The sequence below is a fragment of the Triticum urartu genome, chromosome 7A, assembly GCF_056163025.1.
Source record: "Triticum urartu cultivar PI428250 chromosome 7A, HENAU_Tu73, whole genome shotgun sequence".
Taxonomy (NCBI): domain Eukaryota; kingdom Viridiplantae; phylum Streptophyta; class Magnoliopsida; order Poales; family Poaceae; genus Triticum; species Triticum urartu.
The window spans coordinates 729,301,087-729,320,401 of record NC_141879.1 but is presented as its reverse complement, the minus strand read 5'-3'; the positions used below and the strand labels follow the sequence as shown (position 1 = coordinate 729,320,401).

The following is a 19,315-nucleotide window of genomic DNA, read 5'->3' as shown; positions in this document are numbered from 1 at the left end:
AAGAAGACAGTTCGTGCGAGGGGAAGAAATATTGACTCCAGAACGAACAGCGCCGGCGGTGGTTGCCCTAGCGATTAATTTTATTCGCGGAGCACAAGCTAAATCTACACCCAAGATCAACAGGTGGCCGACGTTCCTAGCAGGACAACTTGTCCTTAATGTCGATGCTTCATTCACAAAGGGCGATTATGCCGGGTCTTGTGGTGCTGTCATCCGTGATAACCAGGGATCTTTCATGTCGGTGTCCACGGCGAGATTAGAACATGTAGCTGATGTGTTCACGATAGAAGCGGCAGCTCTGCTTGAAGGACTGAAGCTAGCAAGAGATACAGGATGCAATAACTTGGTGGTGAGATCGGGTAATATCACGGTGGTGGTTGCACTTAAATTCAATGAAGGTTACTCTATGGTGGCAGCGCCAGTTCTTGATGAATGTCGTAGTCATCTAGTAGATTTCGGGAGGTTTACTATTGAGCATTGTATTAGAGAGTCAAATTATGTAGCTAATGAGCTAGCTAGATGGGGACGTGCTAATAATCCATCTCGTTGGATTGATGCCCCGCCTGATTTCATTGTAAGTCTGCTGGCAGGCGATATATCCGTCCTTTGATTAAGAAAGTAAGCTTTCCCGTCAAAAAGAAATTGTGTTTCATCTATTCAATGGTGCGACAATAGAAGCATATAAAGCGATACATATAGGTTATGCTTCTACTAACTCCTCCGTCGGGCATCATCTCTACTCTTATAAAAACGGAGTTGGTCATGATGGTGTGCTTGCCATCCTGCAATATAGGCCCTCCGATCTATATCTGACGGATAGGAAGAAAACTATAACAATTTTGCAAAAAGATAGCCGCAGCTCTCTCCACATTTGCAGATAAGGCCTTCCCTCATTCATCCTTATCTCCCACAAGATAAACTACTCATATAAATGCATCTTGATGTTCCGTGCGTTCTCTTTATAGTAAAACACAAAATTTTCAGGAGAGCACCATCAGGTTTAATCTTGTACATCAAGAAAATGGAATTGTGGTCTAAAAAAAGATGGAGCGGAGAGGAAACTAAACATTATATTAATGTTTGTGCCTCTTGCTTCTCCTTGCAATTAGAGGTGGCAACCTAATTTTGAATTCAGAGGGCTTGGAGATCATTTGACCTTACATATACCTTTCAAAAATGTTTAAGATAGGGAAAGCTCCTAACTCATATCTTCTGGATCATGAGCTCAAGACACAAAGAGTAAAAACCACAAAGGAAGAATGTATGTGAATTCTGGAAGGTAACATTGTCCATGAAACATTACATTTGAGTTTTATTTGTGCTAATGAAGTTAACATTATCTGGGAACTACCAGAACTAAAAAAAGAAAGCATATGGTGAGCTAACATATATGTGATATATTACGTAATCAAACTGCAAAATGAATGATGCTTATATTTACATGGAGAACAATCATTCTAACTTCTATAAGAACAGGGTAATACATTAATATTCCATATAAAAATTCAAACAATGTAAGGATATATAGCGACTTCTCATAAGAAAAACCAAGGATTTTGTGAGAAAAGAAGTTCAGTGTTTCTCCAAAGATGTGGATAATTATAAGATCTGGAGAACTGAACTTGATAAGAAACAATTTGTACAGAGATGTTAGCCTATCTACTTCAGAAAAATTATGTGGCCTAGAATAGAGAATATAAACATTTAAAGGGTTGTGAGATCATGGAGCTTGGCATGCTCCTGTAACCTAATTGCAACAAACATATAGTACCAGATATATCTGAATATAAGATTAAATTTACCCTAAATTGGGAGAACCATACGTTTTGGTTTCTCTTTTCTGGTTTCAGAAAATAGCAGAATCTGGGAGTGCTCCTTGTTTAGTAAGTAAGAGTCGATACTGTAAATAAGAGTTGGTACTCAATACTGTAGAAACTCGAACGACTGAACTTGATCAGTATTTTCAAACAAATAAAGGCTCTTAGTTTATGATATTCCTCCTACTGCAACACTTTGATTTACTTCACTTAAGAACAATGCACCAACCTTTTATCTCGTCTAGTAAGCATGAATGCCACAGTAACAGATCTGCACAATAAGACACGGAGATTATAGAAGCATTCATGTCAAATATTCCATGCATATAAGTTAACTGATTGTTTATGGGTGTCAGTTCTGCAATTTCATATAGAACGTTGACTCGGCGCATCAATTATGTGAATCGTAGAACTGGTAAGTAGTTAGTACATAGGCCTATCAACTGCATGCTTCCTTAAATCAGAAGAAGTAAACCTTAATTGCTCACGCAACATTTATCGATCTGGTATCCATAAGAAAACCAAATCTCGATATTTTTGCTTATTTTCCACTTTGAAACCTCTACATTCTTTTAGTTCGCAAAAAGGAGATTCTAAGAAATTGATTCATATGCATGAACGATGGTTCATAATTGTGCACAGATATTATGCATGCAAAGAACAGGGGAGAAAATAAAGGATAGAGTAAGCGACTTCTCCATGACAGTCAGTTCAACAGCGTTGCACATGAAGCCTGCTTCTTTTCTCTTGCTATGTCACTCCCCATCATACCATAATCATCAGTTAATGCCATCCATACACTACTAGATCCGCCGTTTATGCCGAGTTTCAAAGAAACTCGGCAGAGCCCATATTAAATCTTCACCGAGTGTCAAACTCGGTGCAATGCACTCGATTGGGCGGGGCCAAGCAATCATTAATACCGCCGAGTGCATTCTATCGAGAACTCAGTGAATATATAAACAATGTCACACTGGACGGGACGTTAACGGAGATGCCATGTGGTACAACTGTTTACCTAGTTTTGCTCAGCTAAACTCGGCGAAGCCTGACCAATATAAATAATCCATGTGGCAGAACACATTGCCCAGTACAAAATATCTGTCGGGTTCATTATTCAGAAGAACTGTGCATTCTGTTCGCCAAGTTCCACACTTGGAAAACTACTAACCAATTAGGTCGCGCCGCGTAGCCCAGCGTTATTACTCAGTGCCAAACTTCGCCTAGTTCTTAAAAACAGAAACCGCGCAAACAGTTTGCTGAGGTTGCAACTCAGCAGTCTTCATCCAATAAGGGCACGCCGCGTGGAACTTCGTCATTACCCAGTCCCACAATTTGCTGAGTTTGTCATGAACGAAACTGGGCAAACATATGTGGATATACCGAGTTTTTTAGCCACATGAATTCGGCAAAAATCTAACAACCAACTGGAAAATTGTTTGTTTGCGAGTTCCACACTCGATGCAGTTTGTCAGCCGACTGGCAAATTGTTTGTTTGCCGAGTTCTGAACTCGGCAAATAGCATATCTTTTTTTAAATATTTTTTTTGCAGCTCTGCATTGAAATAAATACATATATATCTCTGCTGACAGTATTGGAATGGATATTGCATCACATATGAACACCGGAAGTTGACAATGACGAAAGCTCACGAATGTTGAAGTCACATAATTAACTACTCAAAAGCATACATCAGAATCAACATAATCTTTATGTCCACGTTCCTGTGATATGACATACTACGTGTCTGCTGGTCTTTCTCAACGTAAGCATAGCATGGCATGTTCTTTATAGATGAAAACCAATGAAATAATCACCGTAGATATTTATAATTACTGGAATGCTGGTCCTACGAATTACTTCATATTTTTCGCCTATTTGTAGTAGCTATTCAGTTTCCATGCATTCTAATTGTTAGTACGGACCCAAATAAGTAAAGAACTCGTGTTGTTATGCAAGCGTTATGGCAATTACATTTCCCCACAAGTTGGCATGCATCAAGAAACATATCTGGACTATTACTTTTACTGTTATTTTTGTTATTTTCTCAGTCAATACATACATACATGCAAATATAATTATTGGTGTTATGATATTCAGAGTCAACTATACCATTTACAATGTTGAAATATATTTTGAGTTTGGTATATTCAAAAATGTTCACAATCTATTAACGTGCAAGTGATAATTGATAAACATACTTGTGTGTAGATTCATCCATCTATTGCAAATATGCAAGCATGCATGACTAGAATTTGTTTTTGAAATTTCCAAAGATTTTTGTCAACACTGGTCATTTTTTATCTCGGATATGATATATTAATATTTTTGGAGATATTTATAGATATAATCCTATATTTAATATATTTCTAATTCCTGAAAAGAGTGTCTACAAATCCTAAAAGAAAATATATTTATTGAATTTAACATGACTACAAATGACCTCTCTTATATACTATTAAAGCATTGAACATGAGTGGGTCAATCACAAGAAAAGGAGACACCATTTCGAGGATGACACGTATTCTCCCGCTGAAGTGCACAAGTACTTTTGCAAGTAAATTAAAATGGAGGGAGTATTTACATAAAAATTTCACGTAAGTCTAGAAAAGCTCCACCAGTAAAGTTTGGCACGCACCATATTCTAGTGTGAGGATGTCTCTCAAGCTTTTTGGACATAGGGTTCACGTGAGCCACACCAGTACGCTCATGATTTTCGAAAAGGAAGTTGAAATCACTGGCTTGCATCATTGTGATATACACAATCATGTTAATTAAAGTTTATGCAAGACAACAGAGCTAAAAACATCAGCGGGGGAAGAACTTTGCTTCGGTATACCCCTTTAGAAAAGTTTAAGATTTCAATGCTGATTAAACGTTTAGATTAGAAGGTACCCCTTCAATCAAAAAGGATAATATTATATTTTGTATCCAAACCAAGCTATTCGACGCGTTTGATCTACAGGCTAGTATACTTTATGATTCGTCCAAACTTTTGAAGGAGGGTATGCCAAAGCAAAACTCACAAAAGAAATACAGAACATTAGAAACTACAAAAAAAACATTTCCAAAGATATGAATGTAACACCTATGACAAAGCCTACTTGTTTTGCAACAACACCTTCAAGAAGAAATAAAGTCCTCGCGCCGCTGTTGTCCCGTCCGATCAAAGATGATTAGAACCAGGATTTTCATCCTGTACGCTGAGACCAACCACTTCAACAAGGTAATGATGGAAATTCGGCGCTGCTGACCCTGATCAATGAAGGGCAGAACAAAGATTTTCACCCCGGACATGAAGCGGTATTTAAGTCACAATCTTGATGATGGATCTTCCGAAAGTCCTGCTGGCCAGTACTCCCACGTTAGACCATCACTAGATCCATGGGGAAGGGGGATGGTGCGGAGGGGGCGTCCATTTCACGGTTGGGATCTGCCCACTGCCACTTCATACCAACATCTATTATATATAAAAAGTATTTGACGGGTCAACCAGAAAAAGATAAATACACTAGAAATTACCACAGTAAATAGAAACATGCAGCCGTTAATTTTAATAGACTTTCTTTTATAGCCATGCAAGATTGTACGTGATGCGATCTCACTGGCGAGGGTCTTGGTCTGCGATAATGCTCCACTCAATCCTCACCGGCATGAGGTCCTGGCCGGTGCTTTTGACCATAGTGGACGTATCCAGCAAAAAGTACATGCAAGTATACGTAGCTTGCTTGCTTGATTCTTGCGGCCGGCCGGAAACGGACACAGCTCAACTCAACATCAGCGGCAGAAGATCGTGTCAATAATTTAATTGGTAATCCTTCATGCACATTAGAAGTTTCAGATTGATGGGCTAATCCTTCATGCACATCGTTAGTTTCAGGTAAATAGAGATTTGATGCATGCACATCTGCGTCTTCGGCCAAGATGACTTGCAGCACCCACATGGCCAGCTGATCGAGGAAGGCACCCGTACGTACATATACTATAGCTAGCACATATCTTCCTTTTGATTGCAGTGAGGAGACCCCATAGTACACGATCATGGTTGTGACTCTCGGGTGCGTCGTGTAGATGCTTGATTTTCTCAAATTGCCCAAGTCTTCGGTGACAGTTAATATATGGAGCTGCTTTATGCATTGCCAGTTGATCCGCAAATGAATGTAATCAAATCAGGTGCGGACACACAACAGCAGCCTTGCTTCGATGGCTTGTGACCAGAACTTGGAGAATCCCTCAACTGAGAATTCAAGGCCAGGAACAACGAACAGATTCAAAGCCAGGAAGGCAGGAACAACAAGCCGATGTCGGTTCATCATGTCCTCCTTGCCGGCTCGCCGCCGCCATCACACAACAGGAGCCTCGCTTCGATGGCTTGTGACCGGAACTTGGATAATCCCTCGACTGAGAATTCAAGGCCATGAACGACGAGCAGACGACCTCACTTCGGCCATGTGAAGGCCAGGTAGGCCACTTTATGTTTTCTCTTTCGCTGATCTGGCCTATGCCCCCCCTTACTGCCGCCTTACATATATCTTCTCCAAATTACCAAGCCATAGATGGGCAGATCATAGATGACACAACACTGAAGGCGGGGGCCAACACACCCTGCTGGTACGGTGCATGGTGATGGCCAATAAAAATAATTAATATGTGTATGCTCCTGGTGCCGGTCAATAGACTTATAGTTGTGTATGTCTCTATCTCACTATAGAAGTTTCTGAATAAAATTCAGGGTCATCAATATATTACATGCAAGTGGTGCCGACCTCATGCCTGTGCATTTTTTTCCATGTAACGATGTTGTGTTGGTCTAAATCTTTTTTAGAGATGGTACCATTGTCCATCATATATTTCTCATTCTGTTTGAAGGAAATAGATGTAAGAAAACAATCCTGCATATGTGTTATCAACTCCAAAATTTATATTTGGGCTCATGGCCAGTTCAATACTTATTTATCGATCCAACAAGTTTATCTACATGGTTTTTCAGTATGATCTCATTACCATTCAGTGAAAGTGCGTATACTATCATACGTTCGACTTGAGACGCAACCTATGTTTGAGACAATAGTTGATTTGACTCTCAGTACATTTCTAGATCTTTGAATTTCTCATCCTAATGCAATAGAAATTGCATCCTTTTGGCAAACCAATGTAGAAACCCAAGGTTCCCCAGTACAAATACACACATAATGACTGTTACTTCCATTACTTTCATATAGTATGCTGGATAACAATAGTATTACAATTTAAAATTCTCATGATTTTGGCATGTACTTCACTTGCATGGAAGGTTCAGTGACTGCACTGACGAAGTATATAGTAGGTCATATCTCATAATATTAAAAGTTGTGCACCATGATTAATGTTGTACAATATTTTTTGTCCCATAGCATGATTAAGAATTGTGGATTACTACATGAAATTAGTAACCACTGTATTACAATATACTTTCCATTTTTTTCCTTATGAATGGCCAAGCGGGCCATTAGATGCTTCAGAATTTACTTTTGTATGAATCAATTTCTTTTCTGATGAATCACGAGTCTCAAAGCCAATATGTTGACTTGATGTATTGCATGATTCTCATGCATCACTGGGTGAGGGGACCATTATGCCTTCTGGCACTAAGATTTCTCTACCTGATTAGGCTTTACAAGAGAGTGTTCCTTATGGAATATTGTTGTGATATTGTTTGGTTTACTTACTTCAGATGCGTCTTTGAACTTCTTCAGGCATATACACCCTTTGTGATTTATCTAGCAAGGTGTTCTTTTGGTAATGTCCGTCGTGTATTTCCAAGGTTACTTCTCTATTTTTTGGTTGGGGGATCTATATATACATGGCACGTATAAATATATTTTAACCATTATGACTCAAAAAGGTTTCCAATGTTTTTTAAACTCTATTAAACAATGGTTATTGTCACGGCAATGATTGGATATTGCCGAGCGTGAATGCTGGAAGAGGGATTCTAATCCTATGGGAAACCATTATGAACAATTAACAAATATCCAGTGACTGATGATGCTTTATTTATTATTGAAATATTGATTTTCATTATAACATACCTAAAATTCATAAAAAAGGATGTGCAATTTCTACCTAATCACTTAGTGCATAGTTTCATCACCAGGTTATCCGGGACATACATCCCCGGGAACAACATCACCAGGTTGATTGCATATTGCACTGCAAGTTTATAACATTCGGTTGCTTATGATACGAACCAATGCTCAAATTTGAAGACTTATACTTCTTTGGATTTCTTTGAATTCATTATTTTGAAGCAAGTATATTCATCAATCAGAAAGGTATATAGTACTTCCAAATAGTCGTAGGCCTGTAGGAATCCTGTAGTACAAGCTCAATAAGGATAAGCTGAGCAATATTAAATTGAAAAGGTGATGTTAATACTTTCTCCAATATAACACATACAATACTACAAAGAAATTTGATTGTATGTTGCAACACGACCAAAAGGCACTTGTGCCGCCAATATAAATGTAAACCATCGATAATAACAATTGTAACATTGGTTGTACCTTCGCCCTTGGAATAGCCATGCGGAACAGATATATAAGTGTACTAGTGTAGTGGTACTATTTTGTATTGTTTGAATTTGTTACTTTTTAGCTCCAAATATGTTGCCCCTGAAGACGCATTGGTTGATGACTAGGACTTTAGCCAAGAATTTCAGGGCAGGGATGTTGCGGTGCGATTCAAGTGCCTTCCACGACAACAGGCAGCAAAAAGATGGGGACGAGGAGAATTCCTCGGACGCAGGGTTCCAGCGCCTTTCACGACAATCGAGGACACGCTGCTTCAATTCGATTTCACATGTGAGGATACAAGAATGCCTCGGCCGAGGATTCCTAGGCGGGGAGGTTGAGGTATAGGACCTTTCACTGAGTGGAGATATCAAACGTTGCCATGGAAGGATCACGACCAAAGATCTCATGGGCAGGTAGCAGAATCGCATGGACTAGAGCTTGCTTCCCATATGTCCTCTTGGCTGACCTAAAAACAAATCAGGAATCTCGTACGTGAGCACGTCCTCAAGCACGCATCTGTCGCCTGTAGCATTCAACTTGGCTCCCTCGGCACATCAGCAGTATCGGAGTTCAAACTTGCTCATGCATGCAGCCTTCTAGCAAGAAGCTAAGTATTGGATCGTATTGAAGACTTGGCTCATAGTAGCAACTACTGCACTAGCACGTGATAGCTAGGTATATACATTTTTCACTACTCCATCTGTATAATATCACGTGTTAGCCAGGCCCGACCCCCGTGTCGCTCACGGAGCGACTCGGGGGAACCCTAGCGCGCCGCCGGCCGGACCCCCGCTCAACGGCCCACTTGCCACTGCTGCCGCTGCTCTGGACACGGTGGCGGTGGCCCCTGCCTCCGAAGGTTGCAGGGAGAGCTCGCGGTGGACGCGGATGGCAGTGCCACTCACGCGGAGACGTCCATCGCCAATTCGGGCGTGTGCGTTGCCGCCGGGGAAGCACTGGTGGCTCGGCCTTCATAACTGGTGTGCCATCTGTGTGGTGCCAACGTGATGCTGTGCTGCCGTGCTGCTTTGGTGCTCCGGTTGATGGGCATAGGCGTTGGCACCGGATCAGCCTGAGCGGGATGGGGACACGCGGATCTGATCGAGCTGCGGCTGCCTTACAGGAGATGATTGTGCGTGCTCACGCGTTGGCTACCTCACGTGCAAGGCATCTGCTCGTCAGATCTGATCCATCCAATGCAGCCCTTGTTCAGATCTAGATGGCATGTTGGCGGTGATCTAGACTCGGTCGGCCGGGTGGTGGTGCGTGTAGACTGTTGCAGCGCCCTCCTGCGGCTCCATGACAGCTGGGGTCACTAAAAGATCTCCGTGAGGATTTATCTCTCTAGATCTGGTGGTCGATTTCAGTGATGAGATGTAAACTATGGGTAAAGACTTGACGTAGAGGAATGGTTGTGCAGCGGCGGTGATCGCACATGGCATGTAGCTGCTGGGATAGCAGAAAGTGGTGGTGAAAACACATGAAAGACTTTGATGATGGTGCTATGTGTACCGGTCTCGAGCTCCGTGGCGAAAGCCTAGGTATGACCTATGTTGGTTCCTGGCAATGGCGATGTTGTTTTATGTCATTACCTTGTTGAAGGCAATGCTCGGACATGCTCAGGCTGTTTCTTCAGGGTGAAAACCTTGATTCTGCCTTCGTGGTTGGATCTGGCGACGTCGGCACTTAAGCGTCGTCACCTTCCTGAAGGCGTTGCTGTTGAAGAGTCTCGTCGTTCGTGTGATGTCATAAGATGGTTGGTGCGGATATGGCCATTGCTATAGTTTGCCAACTGTGGATCTGATCGCTTTGGGCCTTCCTTTTTGTTTTTTTACTTCGCCTATGCATAGCTTCGGTCTTATACGACTTTGCTGTTGCCGGCGTGTTTGTGTGTGTTGGTGTTGGCTGTGTGCATCTTAGCTATGCAGAGGCCGGGTGTGTGCTCATAGTGTTTGTATCCTCTCGATGCTTCATTTTGAGCCAATAAAATTCATCCTTTATCGAAAAAATCTGTATAATATGACACACCATCTACATTTTATCAGTGTCAGCAACGACAATCTAAAACAAAAAGGTAAGTATATATCATGGCTTTTGTGTAGCTGTGAATATGGCAATATGCCAGCAATTAATATATGCCGACTGGAATTGATGGACTAGGGGTGAAAATTGTACTACGACATAGTTTTGCAGTGTACATTTGTGAATCTATGATATATTTTTTCGTAACAAAACAGGATTGTAAGCAAATTAGCATAAATGTGCTAACATAGAGGATACAATCGGCACACTGAAATTCACAAGATCCAAATGGTATACATATTTTAGACGAGCAATTTATTTATTCGATGTTCACACAAAGGGATACCTTTGTAGATAAAATTACTTTTATTTCTCACCCAAACATTGCTATACAATTCGACATTTGCTTGCAATTACGGGTTCCATCCTTCAAGCCATTTCTGGATGGGATGTGACATTAATTGTGCGATTGAAAAAAAGGAAGATCTTAGTGAAATTAGGCACTGAATATGCATGTGAACAGCTACAATGCTACATAAATAAATGAGGCGGCCATGTACAATAGGATATTTCGAACGACAGATAGTGGAAAAGATAAAATAAATGATAGGATGTGCTAATGGAAGGGTAGATAGTAATAGTATATGTGGACTATCCAGTTTCCCATGACACGCAGAATTACAAATTGACATATGGGTTGTTACTCAAATTACTACACATATGTAATATTAAATTTCATATAACCTTGGGAATATAAAAAAGTTCTTTTGCATCCAGCCATCAAATTGCATATTTGTATCAAGATTATGTTTTCCATCTATGGGAACTTGCAGCTCTTATTCTATTTCTTTCTTAGAATCAAAATATACAATTGAAAACCTGGAAAAGTATATTATACCATGTACCCTTTAAACATCCTGCCATTATTTACACAAAACAAAACAATATGATGTCATTACTAAATTGTCTAAAGATCTAGCCCGTGCATCGAGCGGGCCACTTTGCTAGTGAATCGAAAAACAATATTCACTACATCCCTCGGGTCATTACCTCTGTGTGGCTGTCCTCCCTGTGAACAGAGCTAGATGTCGTACTGCCAGATTCCAATGGAAAACTAATGGTGCTCTCCACTCCCATCAGCAACACCTTTCTTCGGGAGCCGGATGGTCTCCTACGCCCATCGAAGGCGGACACACTACGGCTGAGCGCCAGATAAGCTGCGTGCAGGGTCGCCGCCCCTACGGCCAAGATGAATGAGTGGCCAGTAGCCTAAACCTGTCATGTGCTAGTGATAGATCCATGCATCTTGGTCGTGACGGATGGGCCCATGCTCAAGCGGATATCAACCCTTTTTTGATAATAAGGAAGTTAAAATGATGCATCATTGACATACACACACAATGAGCCCACTCCCGACCTCTAGATCAATAAGATGCACACAACCAATACCCCACACACACAGGAAGAATCCCACCGACAAAGAGCAAAGTCGTAGAAGATCGAAGTTATACCTAGGCGTAGGGGCGAAAAAATATTTAACTATTCAAAACAACGAATAAAGAAGTACAACTACGCCACCCACACCAATCATCACTTGACATCACATGGATAACGAGAAAGGTTCTCTTGTAGCAACACCTCCAAAAAAGGAACACGTGTTGCCGTTGGCAGATCCAACCACCGAAGGTGAGATTCTGAGTTTTCACCCTAAAGATCACGTCTGAAAAAATCCAAGCTGCGACTTCAACAAGGTAAAGATGTAAAAACACTGTCATTACAAGATATAACTAATTAAGGTCAGACCTATCTTGAAGATCAAAGCTGGATACCCGAGAAGCACCATCAAATCAAAGTCATCATATATTGCCATCTCCTCTTTCCATGATCCCTGAAACGTCTCGTCAGTAATAGCAACCTTGACGGAACTTACGTGCACCTGTACATAAATACTCGTATGTAGAGAAATCGTCTCCAGCCGGCGACTTAAATGGGGACCGACCGGCCGGTGAAACGGTACCATCTCGTCGTCAATGCGCATTGCGCCATGCAGGCCATTCATCCCAGCCTGCCGGTAGGGCTACGTTGAGGGCCACCAGCTGACTACACACAATAATACCGGGCGTGTACCTAGGTTGGCTACTTGTGCTCTCAAGATTTGGATCAACTTAACTAGCTCATCTCATACATTCAGTCATATACGATAACAATGGAGCAAGTAGAGAGTAGCGCGCAGGAGGAGCTCGGCCTCGAGCTCACTCTGGGCTTTGCTGTGTGCGTGACGACGGCCCCGCCCCTCCCCCGCTTCTTCCCATGCGTCTACTGCGACCAAAAGTTCGGCACCGCGCAAGCGCACGGTGGCCACCAAAACGCGCATAAGCAAGAGCGCGCCGTCGCCAAGCGCCTCCGGGAGACCGCTGCTGCCACGGCGTACTCTTGGAAGGCGGGGAGGGCTGCCACCACTGCTCAGATCTCCGGGGAGCCTGCAACAGGCTCCGTGGCGCACATGCGCGGCAGGAGCTCGTCGGAGCGCGACCACGAGCTCGACTTGGCTCTCCGGCTGTAACCGGTCGGCTGATCGATCAAACTCTGCCAGTATCCTTGGTCCGCACCCTTTATTTCCGGTGCTAGGTACGTTATAGTTAGCTATAACCATCTGTTTCAAAGTTCCTGCTGTGTATGCGTTGGATTCATATCAGCGCTCTTATAGTTAACTGGATATTTGTTTTTAAGGTCTAGACCATCCTTGTCCTTGGATTTGACACTAAATTTCGCAATTCGTCAGATTATATGACCATGGCGGGTAATGACGTTGCCAGAAAAATCTGGGTCTATTCTCAGAAATGATTACTTTAGGGGCATTTAGAAAATATTGTGAAATAAAGACATTGGTCAACACCGTGTCGATAAGTAGTAGTCCCTCCTATCCATATTATTTGTTGCTCAAACGGATATATCTAGCACCGAAATGTGTCTAGATATATCCGTGTGAGCGACTAGTAATATATTGATCAGAGGGAGTACTAGCTAGAGTTATTTATGAACATCTATCACTGAAACGGATATATCTAGCACTGAAAAATGAACATCTATCCCTTTAAGACACTAGAGTTATTTATGAACTTCTATGTATTTCAAGTGTCTATTTAGGGTTAAAATTTTCAACGAAATTTCATTGAAATTTCGCATACTTCAGTGGGGTCTGAAACATTTTCGACTCCGGAATTCCGAGCCAGATTAAAACTAATTTCAAAAGAAAATTGAATTAGGTTAATATTCATTAAAACAAAGTAAAATTTGAAATCTCAATGACGTCCGAAATTGTTTTGTTTTGAAAATTAAAAACCTATTCTATTACATAGTCTCCGAGAGTGAGTTGCAATGCCAAGATATTTAAAAGAAAGGAGCTAACACCACAACCAAACTGTTGGGCATACTCTCTCTTGTGCTATTTAGCCTCCCCGTTGCAATAAAGTGTTAAAAATTCATCTTAAATTGATAACCGTGTTGCTTTCTTTCTTGAATGAAAGCCCCCCCTCCCCCGTCCACTTTTATTTTATAGAGTGAAGCAAGATGGTTCACAGCATACGACCTGTCAGAATTGATCAGGCTAGAGATTAACTAAATGGCAGGCAACCAAACAGATGTCCGACTAAAGAACGTCTCTGCACACTTTTTCTAGATATATTACATGTCAAGGAGGATAGAACTCCTAAGAGGGGTGAATAGGCCCTAAGAAGAGCTATATATCACACATCTCCCAGGAGTCGCGCCCACCTGAGCTCTGTGTCATCCCCAAGAAATTCTATGTAGCTCCCCTCATTGCTTGTCCAACAAAAGAAGGCACTTCGGAGGAGCACAACTTGAGTGTCCTTGCAGAGTACGCTCCATTGATGAAGGAACCTGCTTAGTTTTGCAAAGACGCAACGCATGCCCTTCTAGGTTCTTTCCTGAAAACAGAAATCATTTCTTAAGAGTCCACAAACTCCATAAAGAGGCTGCAATAACCATACATAGCACAGGTTTACTTTTATTCAATCGCCAAATGGCAATAATATCATGGAACGAAATAGGAGCAGTAATTTGATAAGCTTCGTCAATGAAACCCCAAACATGTGAAGCCACGGTGCATTCGGAGAAAAGATGTTTCACATTCTCAGGTTCATTACAAAACAAAGCAAGTAATAGCATCTACATGTCTCCTCTTAGACAAGTTATCTCTAGTTAGGACTTTGGTAGGACAGCTAGCCATAGAAAGATAGGAATATATTGAGGCAGATGACTTTCAAAAGACAGTCACCAATGGTAGAAACCACACCTCCGGATTTAATTTTATGATAAAAGGACTTAACAGGGTATCTGCCATTTGGTTCCAGCAACCAAATGGGTTCATCTGAATGCTCTGTTAATGACACTTTATAGACCTTACTCAACAATTGCAACCACAAGTCCCTCCCAGACTGATCTACACATCTCCTAAAATTTAGTTTCAGGTTCATGCCATCCCAGACTTGAGCAAGGGAACAGAGAGGTTGATCACGTATTTCAAACAAAGCCCAATATTTTACTTTAAGGGAGCAATCTCCCAACCATGTGTCATGCTAGAAAGTCATTTTCTCACCATTTTCCACCTTCCATTTATCGACAGCATTAGAGGCATTTATAGCCCATGTAATTCCTTTCCAAAAACGAGATCCAACTCCAACTTTAGCCCACAAAACATTAGGTTTATCAATAATCTATTTGTGATCAATCAGAGTTTTCCAATCCCTCCCTTCACTGTCAAAGTATCTTCTCCCCAAAGAGGCTAGAAGAGCCCTATTAAAATGTCTAATATTTGGAACACCCAGATCACCAAATTTGTTCTTTCAGGATACGAAACTCCAGTTAGCTAGGTGGTACTTATGGTTGTCCCCCTTATTTCCCCAAAAGAAATGAGCCATTTGGGAGTCCATTGCATTGATATAACACTTGGGGAACTTAACAATGGCCATAAGATAACCAGGAATACTGATAATGCAAGCACACAACAAAATTAATTTACCCCGGCAGGACAAAGTCCTCCCCATCCAACCAGAGAATAATTTTATAATCCTAACGATGATAGGTTGCAAGTCCTCCCTCCGTAGCTCATCGTAGTTTAAAGGGACACTTAGGGTGTGTTTGGTTGCAGTCATGGACTGGAATGGCATGGGTCCAACCCGTTCGCGGGGCTCGTTCTCGCGTTCAGTAGGCAGGTGGAACGATCACCACCTGGTTCCCACGGACAGAATATTCGGCCCAGAACCGGAACCGGGTGAGTCCTCCCAATTGGGCGGATGACGCGGAATTGGTCTCTTTCCTCGCGCTCCCGCAGCCTTATCCTCTCTCGTGCAGGCTCCTCTCCCTCATCTCTCCCCTCCATCAATCTACGCCACCGGCCTCTCCCCTCCTCTGGTCTGCGCCGCCGGCCCTCATCGTCTCGTCCACCTCCGAAGCACAGCCTCCCTCTCCTCTGGGCAACAGCGGCTGCGAGAAGATCTTGAAGCTGGGCAACAGTGGCGACGCACGCCGGGAGAGTCGCGCTACCGCGCTTGATCTAGGCGCCGTCCATTGACCGCGTGAGCAAGCGCCGCCAGAAGCTGCGGTTGCGCATGGGGACGCCAAAGCCAAGCCTCACATCCAGCCGGCCGCCATGTTCAACTGTCGTACATTTCTTCTAGCTGCTGTTTATCTTGTGCTTTGAGTCCGATTGGTGTACCTACACTCTTTTTCGTCGCATGGATAGATGGATTCGTTTCGTTGCTGGTCAAACAAAAATTGCTCGAGTCTGATTTGTTGATGCTCACACCCCTGTTCAGAAATCGAACTCAATGTTTACCGAGCATTGTTGCATGGGTGGATGGATGACGACTTACAAATCCATTCCATTCCATTATTCAAACCAAACACCAAAATGTAATCATTCCGTTCCTTCGATTTATCCATACCAAACACAAAGACGGAACCGACCCATTACACTGGAATGGAACCATGCCATTCCATTACACTTCGTTCCCGAACCAAACACACCCTTAGGTAATTGACGGAAAAAGACCCCGACTGACAGCAAAAAAGTTACGCAAAAGATTTTTGCCACACCTTCCTCGATGTTATTGCTAAGAAGATCACTTTTATGAAAATTAATTCTCATTCCAGAAAGGTTTTCAAAGCAGGAAAGAATCCACTTCAAATTTCTAGCCTTTTTTATAGAATTTTCCAGGCATAGGAGATTGTCGCCAGCCCAGAAATAATGCCATGCCTAGCAGCTTTAAACAATATTTTTGAAAAAACATTGCAACTAAGTTAAAAAGCAGGGGGGTTGATGGATGGCCCTGTTTGAGGCCTTTCCACCTACAAAGTAGGGGCCATTGGTGTCATTGATCCTAACAATAATAGTTTTTCTAATCGAATTGATCCATTTTGTACATAAACCTCTCGAGCACAGAATCTCAAATAGAAATTCCCAACTAACTCGGTCATATGCTTTCTCACAATCAAGCTTAAGGACAAGTCCTTCCGTACCAGATTTCTTAACCTCATGGATCACTTCATTTGGCATAACCACACTTACTCGTGTTGCTTTATGTTCAGCAAGTAAACATGGTTCATTTGTCAGGGTTGAACATGTTCGAGGGCAAGAACAAGACTCACCGGAATTATGGCTTGTTTTATGTTATTTCCTTGAAAGAACATTTTACTAGATTATGCTTTTGGGTGTTTCATCCGGTCCGTCATAAAAAGGACAACGACATGTCTGATTGCAACATCAAGTGGTCCACAATGAGTGGTAGCACAAGAAAACACTACTGGCAAGCAATTGTCTCGACTTGTCAGCCGTAAACCTCTCTTGGTAAGTTGTATTCTAACAGGATGTTAACTTGACTGACATGCACATACGTCACACATGTTTTATGCTATTTATTTTTTGTAGATGTAGCATTACTTGTCATAGCTATCAACCATCGTAATTCACATGTTCGCCATTGTATACTCAAATCGTTGCACATTAGCTATGGTTGTACGAACCCCCGTCGTATTCCTTTTATAAAAAAGATTAAAACGTCCGACATATGTCAGTATGCAATTAAGGTGTCCTCCCATAGTAGCTGCCAGTGGGATCTTGACGAGATTTTGCGGCCGGGCTAGCTGCAGGCCACCAGTCCTATATGCATGCACACTTGTCATGCTACTCCTGAATCTCCAGGCAGCCTCCGACTCATCTGAGCCATATGTTTTTTTCCTTTATTTGTCAAAATTAATGGCGACCGGCCAGAGCTCGATGTGCGGACCATATTCACGTACGGACTGCAGCCTTAATTTAGAGCATCTCCAGTCGTTCGGCCCCCCAGGGCGCTAAAAAAGAGCGGTCTGGAGGCGAATTGGCGCTAGTTCGGCCTTTGGGGGCGACCTAGCTCCCAGTCACGCCCCAGACACCACTCCAGGACGTGAAAAATTCAAACTTGGTCGTTCCCGCTCACAAAAGACGCCATAAGTCGGGCGATCGCAAGCCACGGTTCGGCGTACAAAAAAATAGAGCGGTAGAAGTTCGCGTGCGCAACGCATCACTCGGCGGGCTCTGCCCCAGGCGTCGGCGGAGTTGGCGTGCGCGGGCTTGGCGGTGTCGGAGCTGCTTCTGCACTGGGCGGTGTCGGCGCGGCTTCGGTGGTGCTGGGCGTCGTGGAGGCGTCATCACGCGGGCTTGGCGGCGGCGGCGGCGTGTGCGTCGGCGTCGGCGGCCTTGTCGAGGGAAGCTGGTTCAGGATGAGGCCGCGCTCCGCCAAGTACCACGCCTTGACCGCCTCGTCGGTGCTCTGGAGCATGTCCGCCCAACCCAGCAGGAAAGCCAGGTCGGTGTTTCTCTTCTTCACGGCGACGTTCGTCCGGAGCAGGTCGAGCTTGACGGCGCTGCTCGACATCAACGCCGACCACCGCGCCTCGGTCTTCTCTTCACGAAGGACGGCTCGGGCCTGCGCGTCGGCGAGGCAGTGCTCGATGGACTCCTGCACTCGAGCGGTGGCCGCGTCGGCGTATTTCCCCTTCTTGGCAACTTTGTTGCCGTCCGGCCGCCCTTCCGATGCGCCAGGAGTCGGCGCGTCCGGCTTGTAGGTCTCCTTGGCCTTGTCGAGGGTGAGCCGGACTTCCGCCCACTTCTCGCACTTGTCAATGCGCTTGTAAACATGGAGGTACTTGAATTCGGCATCGCTGTTGCTCTGCCGGTACAGGGCGAACATGCGTAGCAACTGCGCGGAGGAACAAACAGTTGGCGCGCGTACACGGCGAAGAGAGGCGGGAGACCGGCGTGGCATACCTGATCCTCAACGCTGGGGCCGCTCTCCGAGCGAGCCGCGACCTCCTTGACGACCCCATGCCATTTGTTGCACGCCCCCTGGATACGCCCCCAATGGTTCGGCAGCGCCTTGGAGCCGCGCTGCATGTGGACGCCTTTGAAGTAGGGGTCGACGAGTTTGCGCTCGTCGAACTCGGCCTTGATGCGGTCCCAGTACGTGTCGGTGCTCTGGTTCGTGCCGGTTGTCGGGTCGAGGCAAATGACTTTCCATGCTTCGGCGAGGCATTCCTCCTCCTTGGACGCCTACTTGATGCACGGCTCGCCTGACCTGGCTGCCCACTTATTCTTCTTGCGCCCCTTCGCCGGAACAGGCGTCGGCTCCTCCTCCTCCTCCTCGTCATCCTCCTCCTCCCGCTCCTCCTGCTCGTCCTCGCCGTAGACGTAGCCGAGCTCGCCGTCCATGCCGCCGCTGAGATCCACCACCTCGTCCTGGGTGGCGAATCCGGGAGATGCGGCGGCCGCGGCCGAACCTGCCGCGATGATGTCGTCCATGTCGGCCTCGGTCTCGTCGGTGTCGCCGAGGTGCGAGAAGGGCAGCGGGCCACGGCGTAGCGGGG

At 43.9% G+C, this 19,315-nt stretch overlaps 2 protein-coding genes across 2 annotated transcripts; one reads left to right on the top strand and one right to left on the bottom strand.

Annotated features, from left to right (window-relative positions):
- The first annotated feature begins 12,572 nt into the window (after positions 1–12,572).
- On the top strand, positions 12,573–13,128 carry LOC125525783 (zinc finger protein 6-like). Its single transcript, XM_048690793.2, has one exon. It carries the CDS (start codon positions 12,600–12,602, stop codon positions 12,954–12,956), a length of 357 nt encoding a protein of 118 aa, XP_048546750.2. The 5' UTR covers positions 12,573–12,599; the 3' UTR covers positions 12,957–13,128.
- Positions 13,129–17,973: 4,845 nt separating this feature from the next.
- Positions 17,974–18,642, bottom strand: LOC147962338 (uncharacterized). The gene has a single exon (XM_087534158.1). It carries the CDS (start codon positions 18,640–18,642, stop codon positions 17,974–17,976), a length of 669 nt encoding a protein of 222 aa, XP_087390284.1.
- Positions 18,643–19,315: the final 673 nt, after the last annotated feature.

Coding starts and splice junctions, on each gene's coding strand:
- LOC125525783 (XM_048690793.2), top strand. CDS start 12,600: ATGGAGCAAGTAGAGAGTAGCGCGCAGGAGGAGCTCGGCCTCGAGCTC.
- LOC147962338 (XM_087534158.1), bottom strand. CDS start 18,642: ATGTTCGCCCTGTACCGGCAGAGCAACAGCGATGCCGAATTCAAGTAC.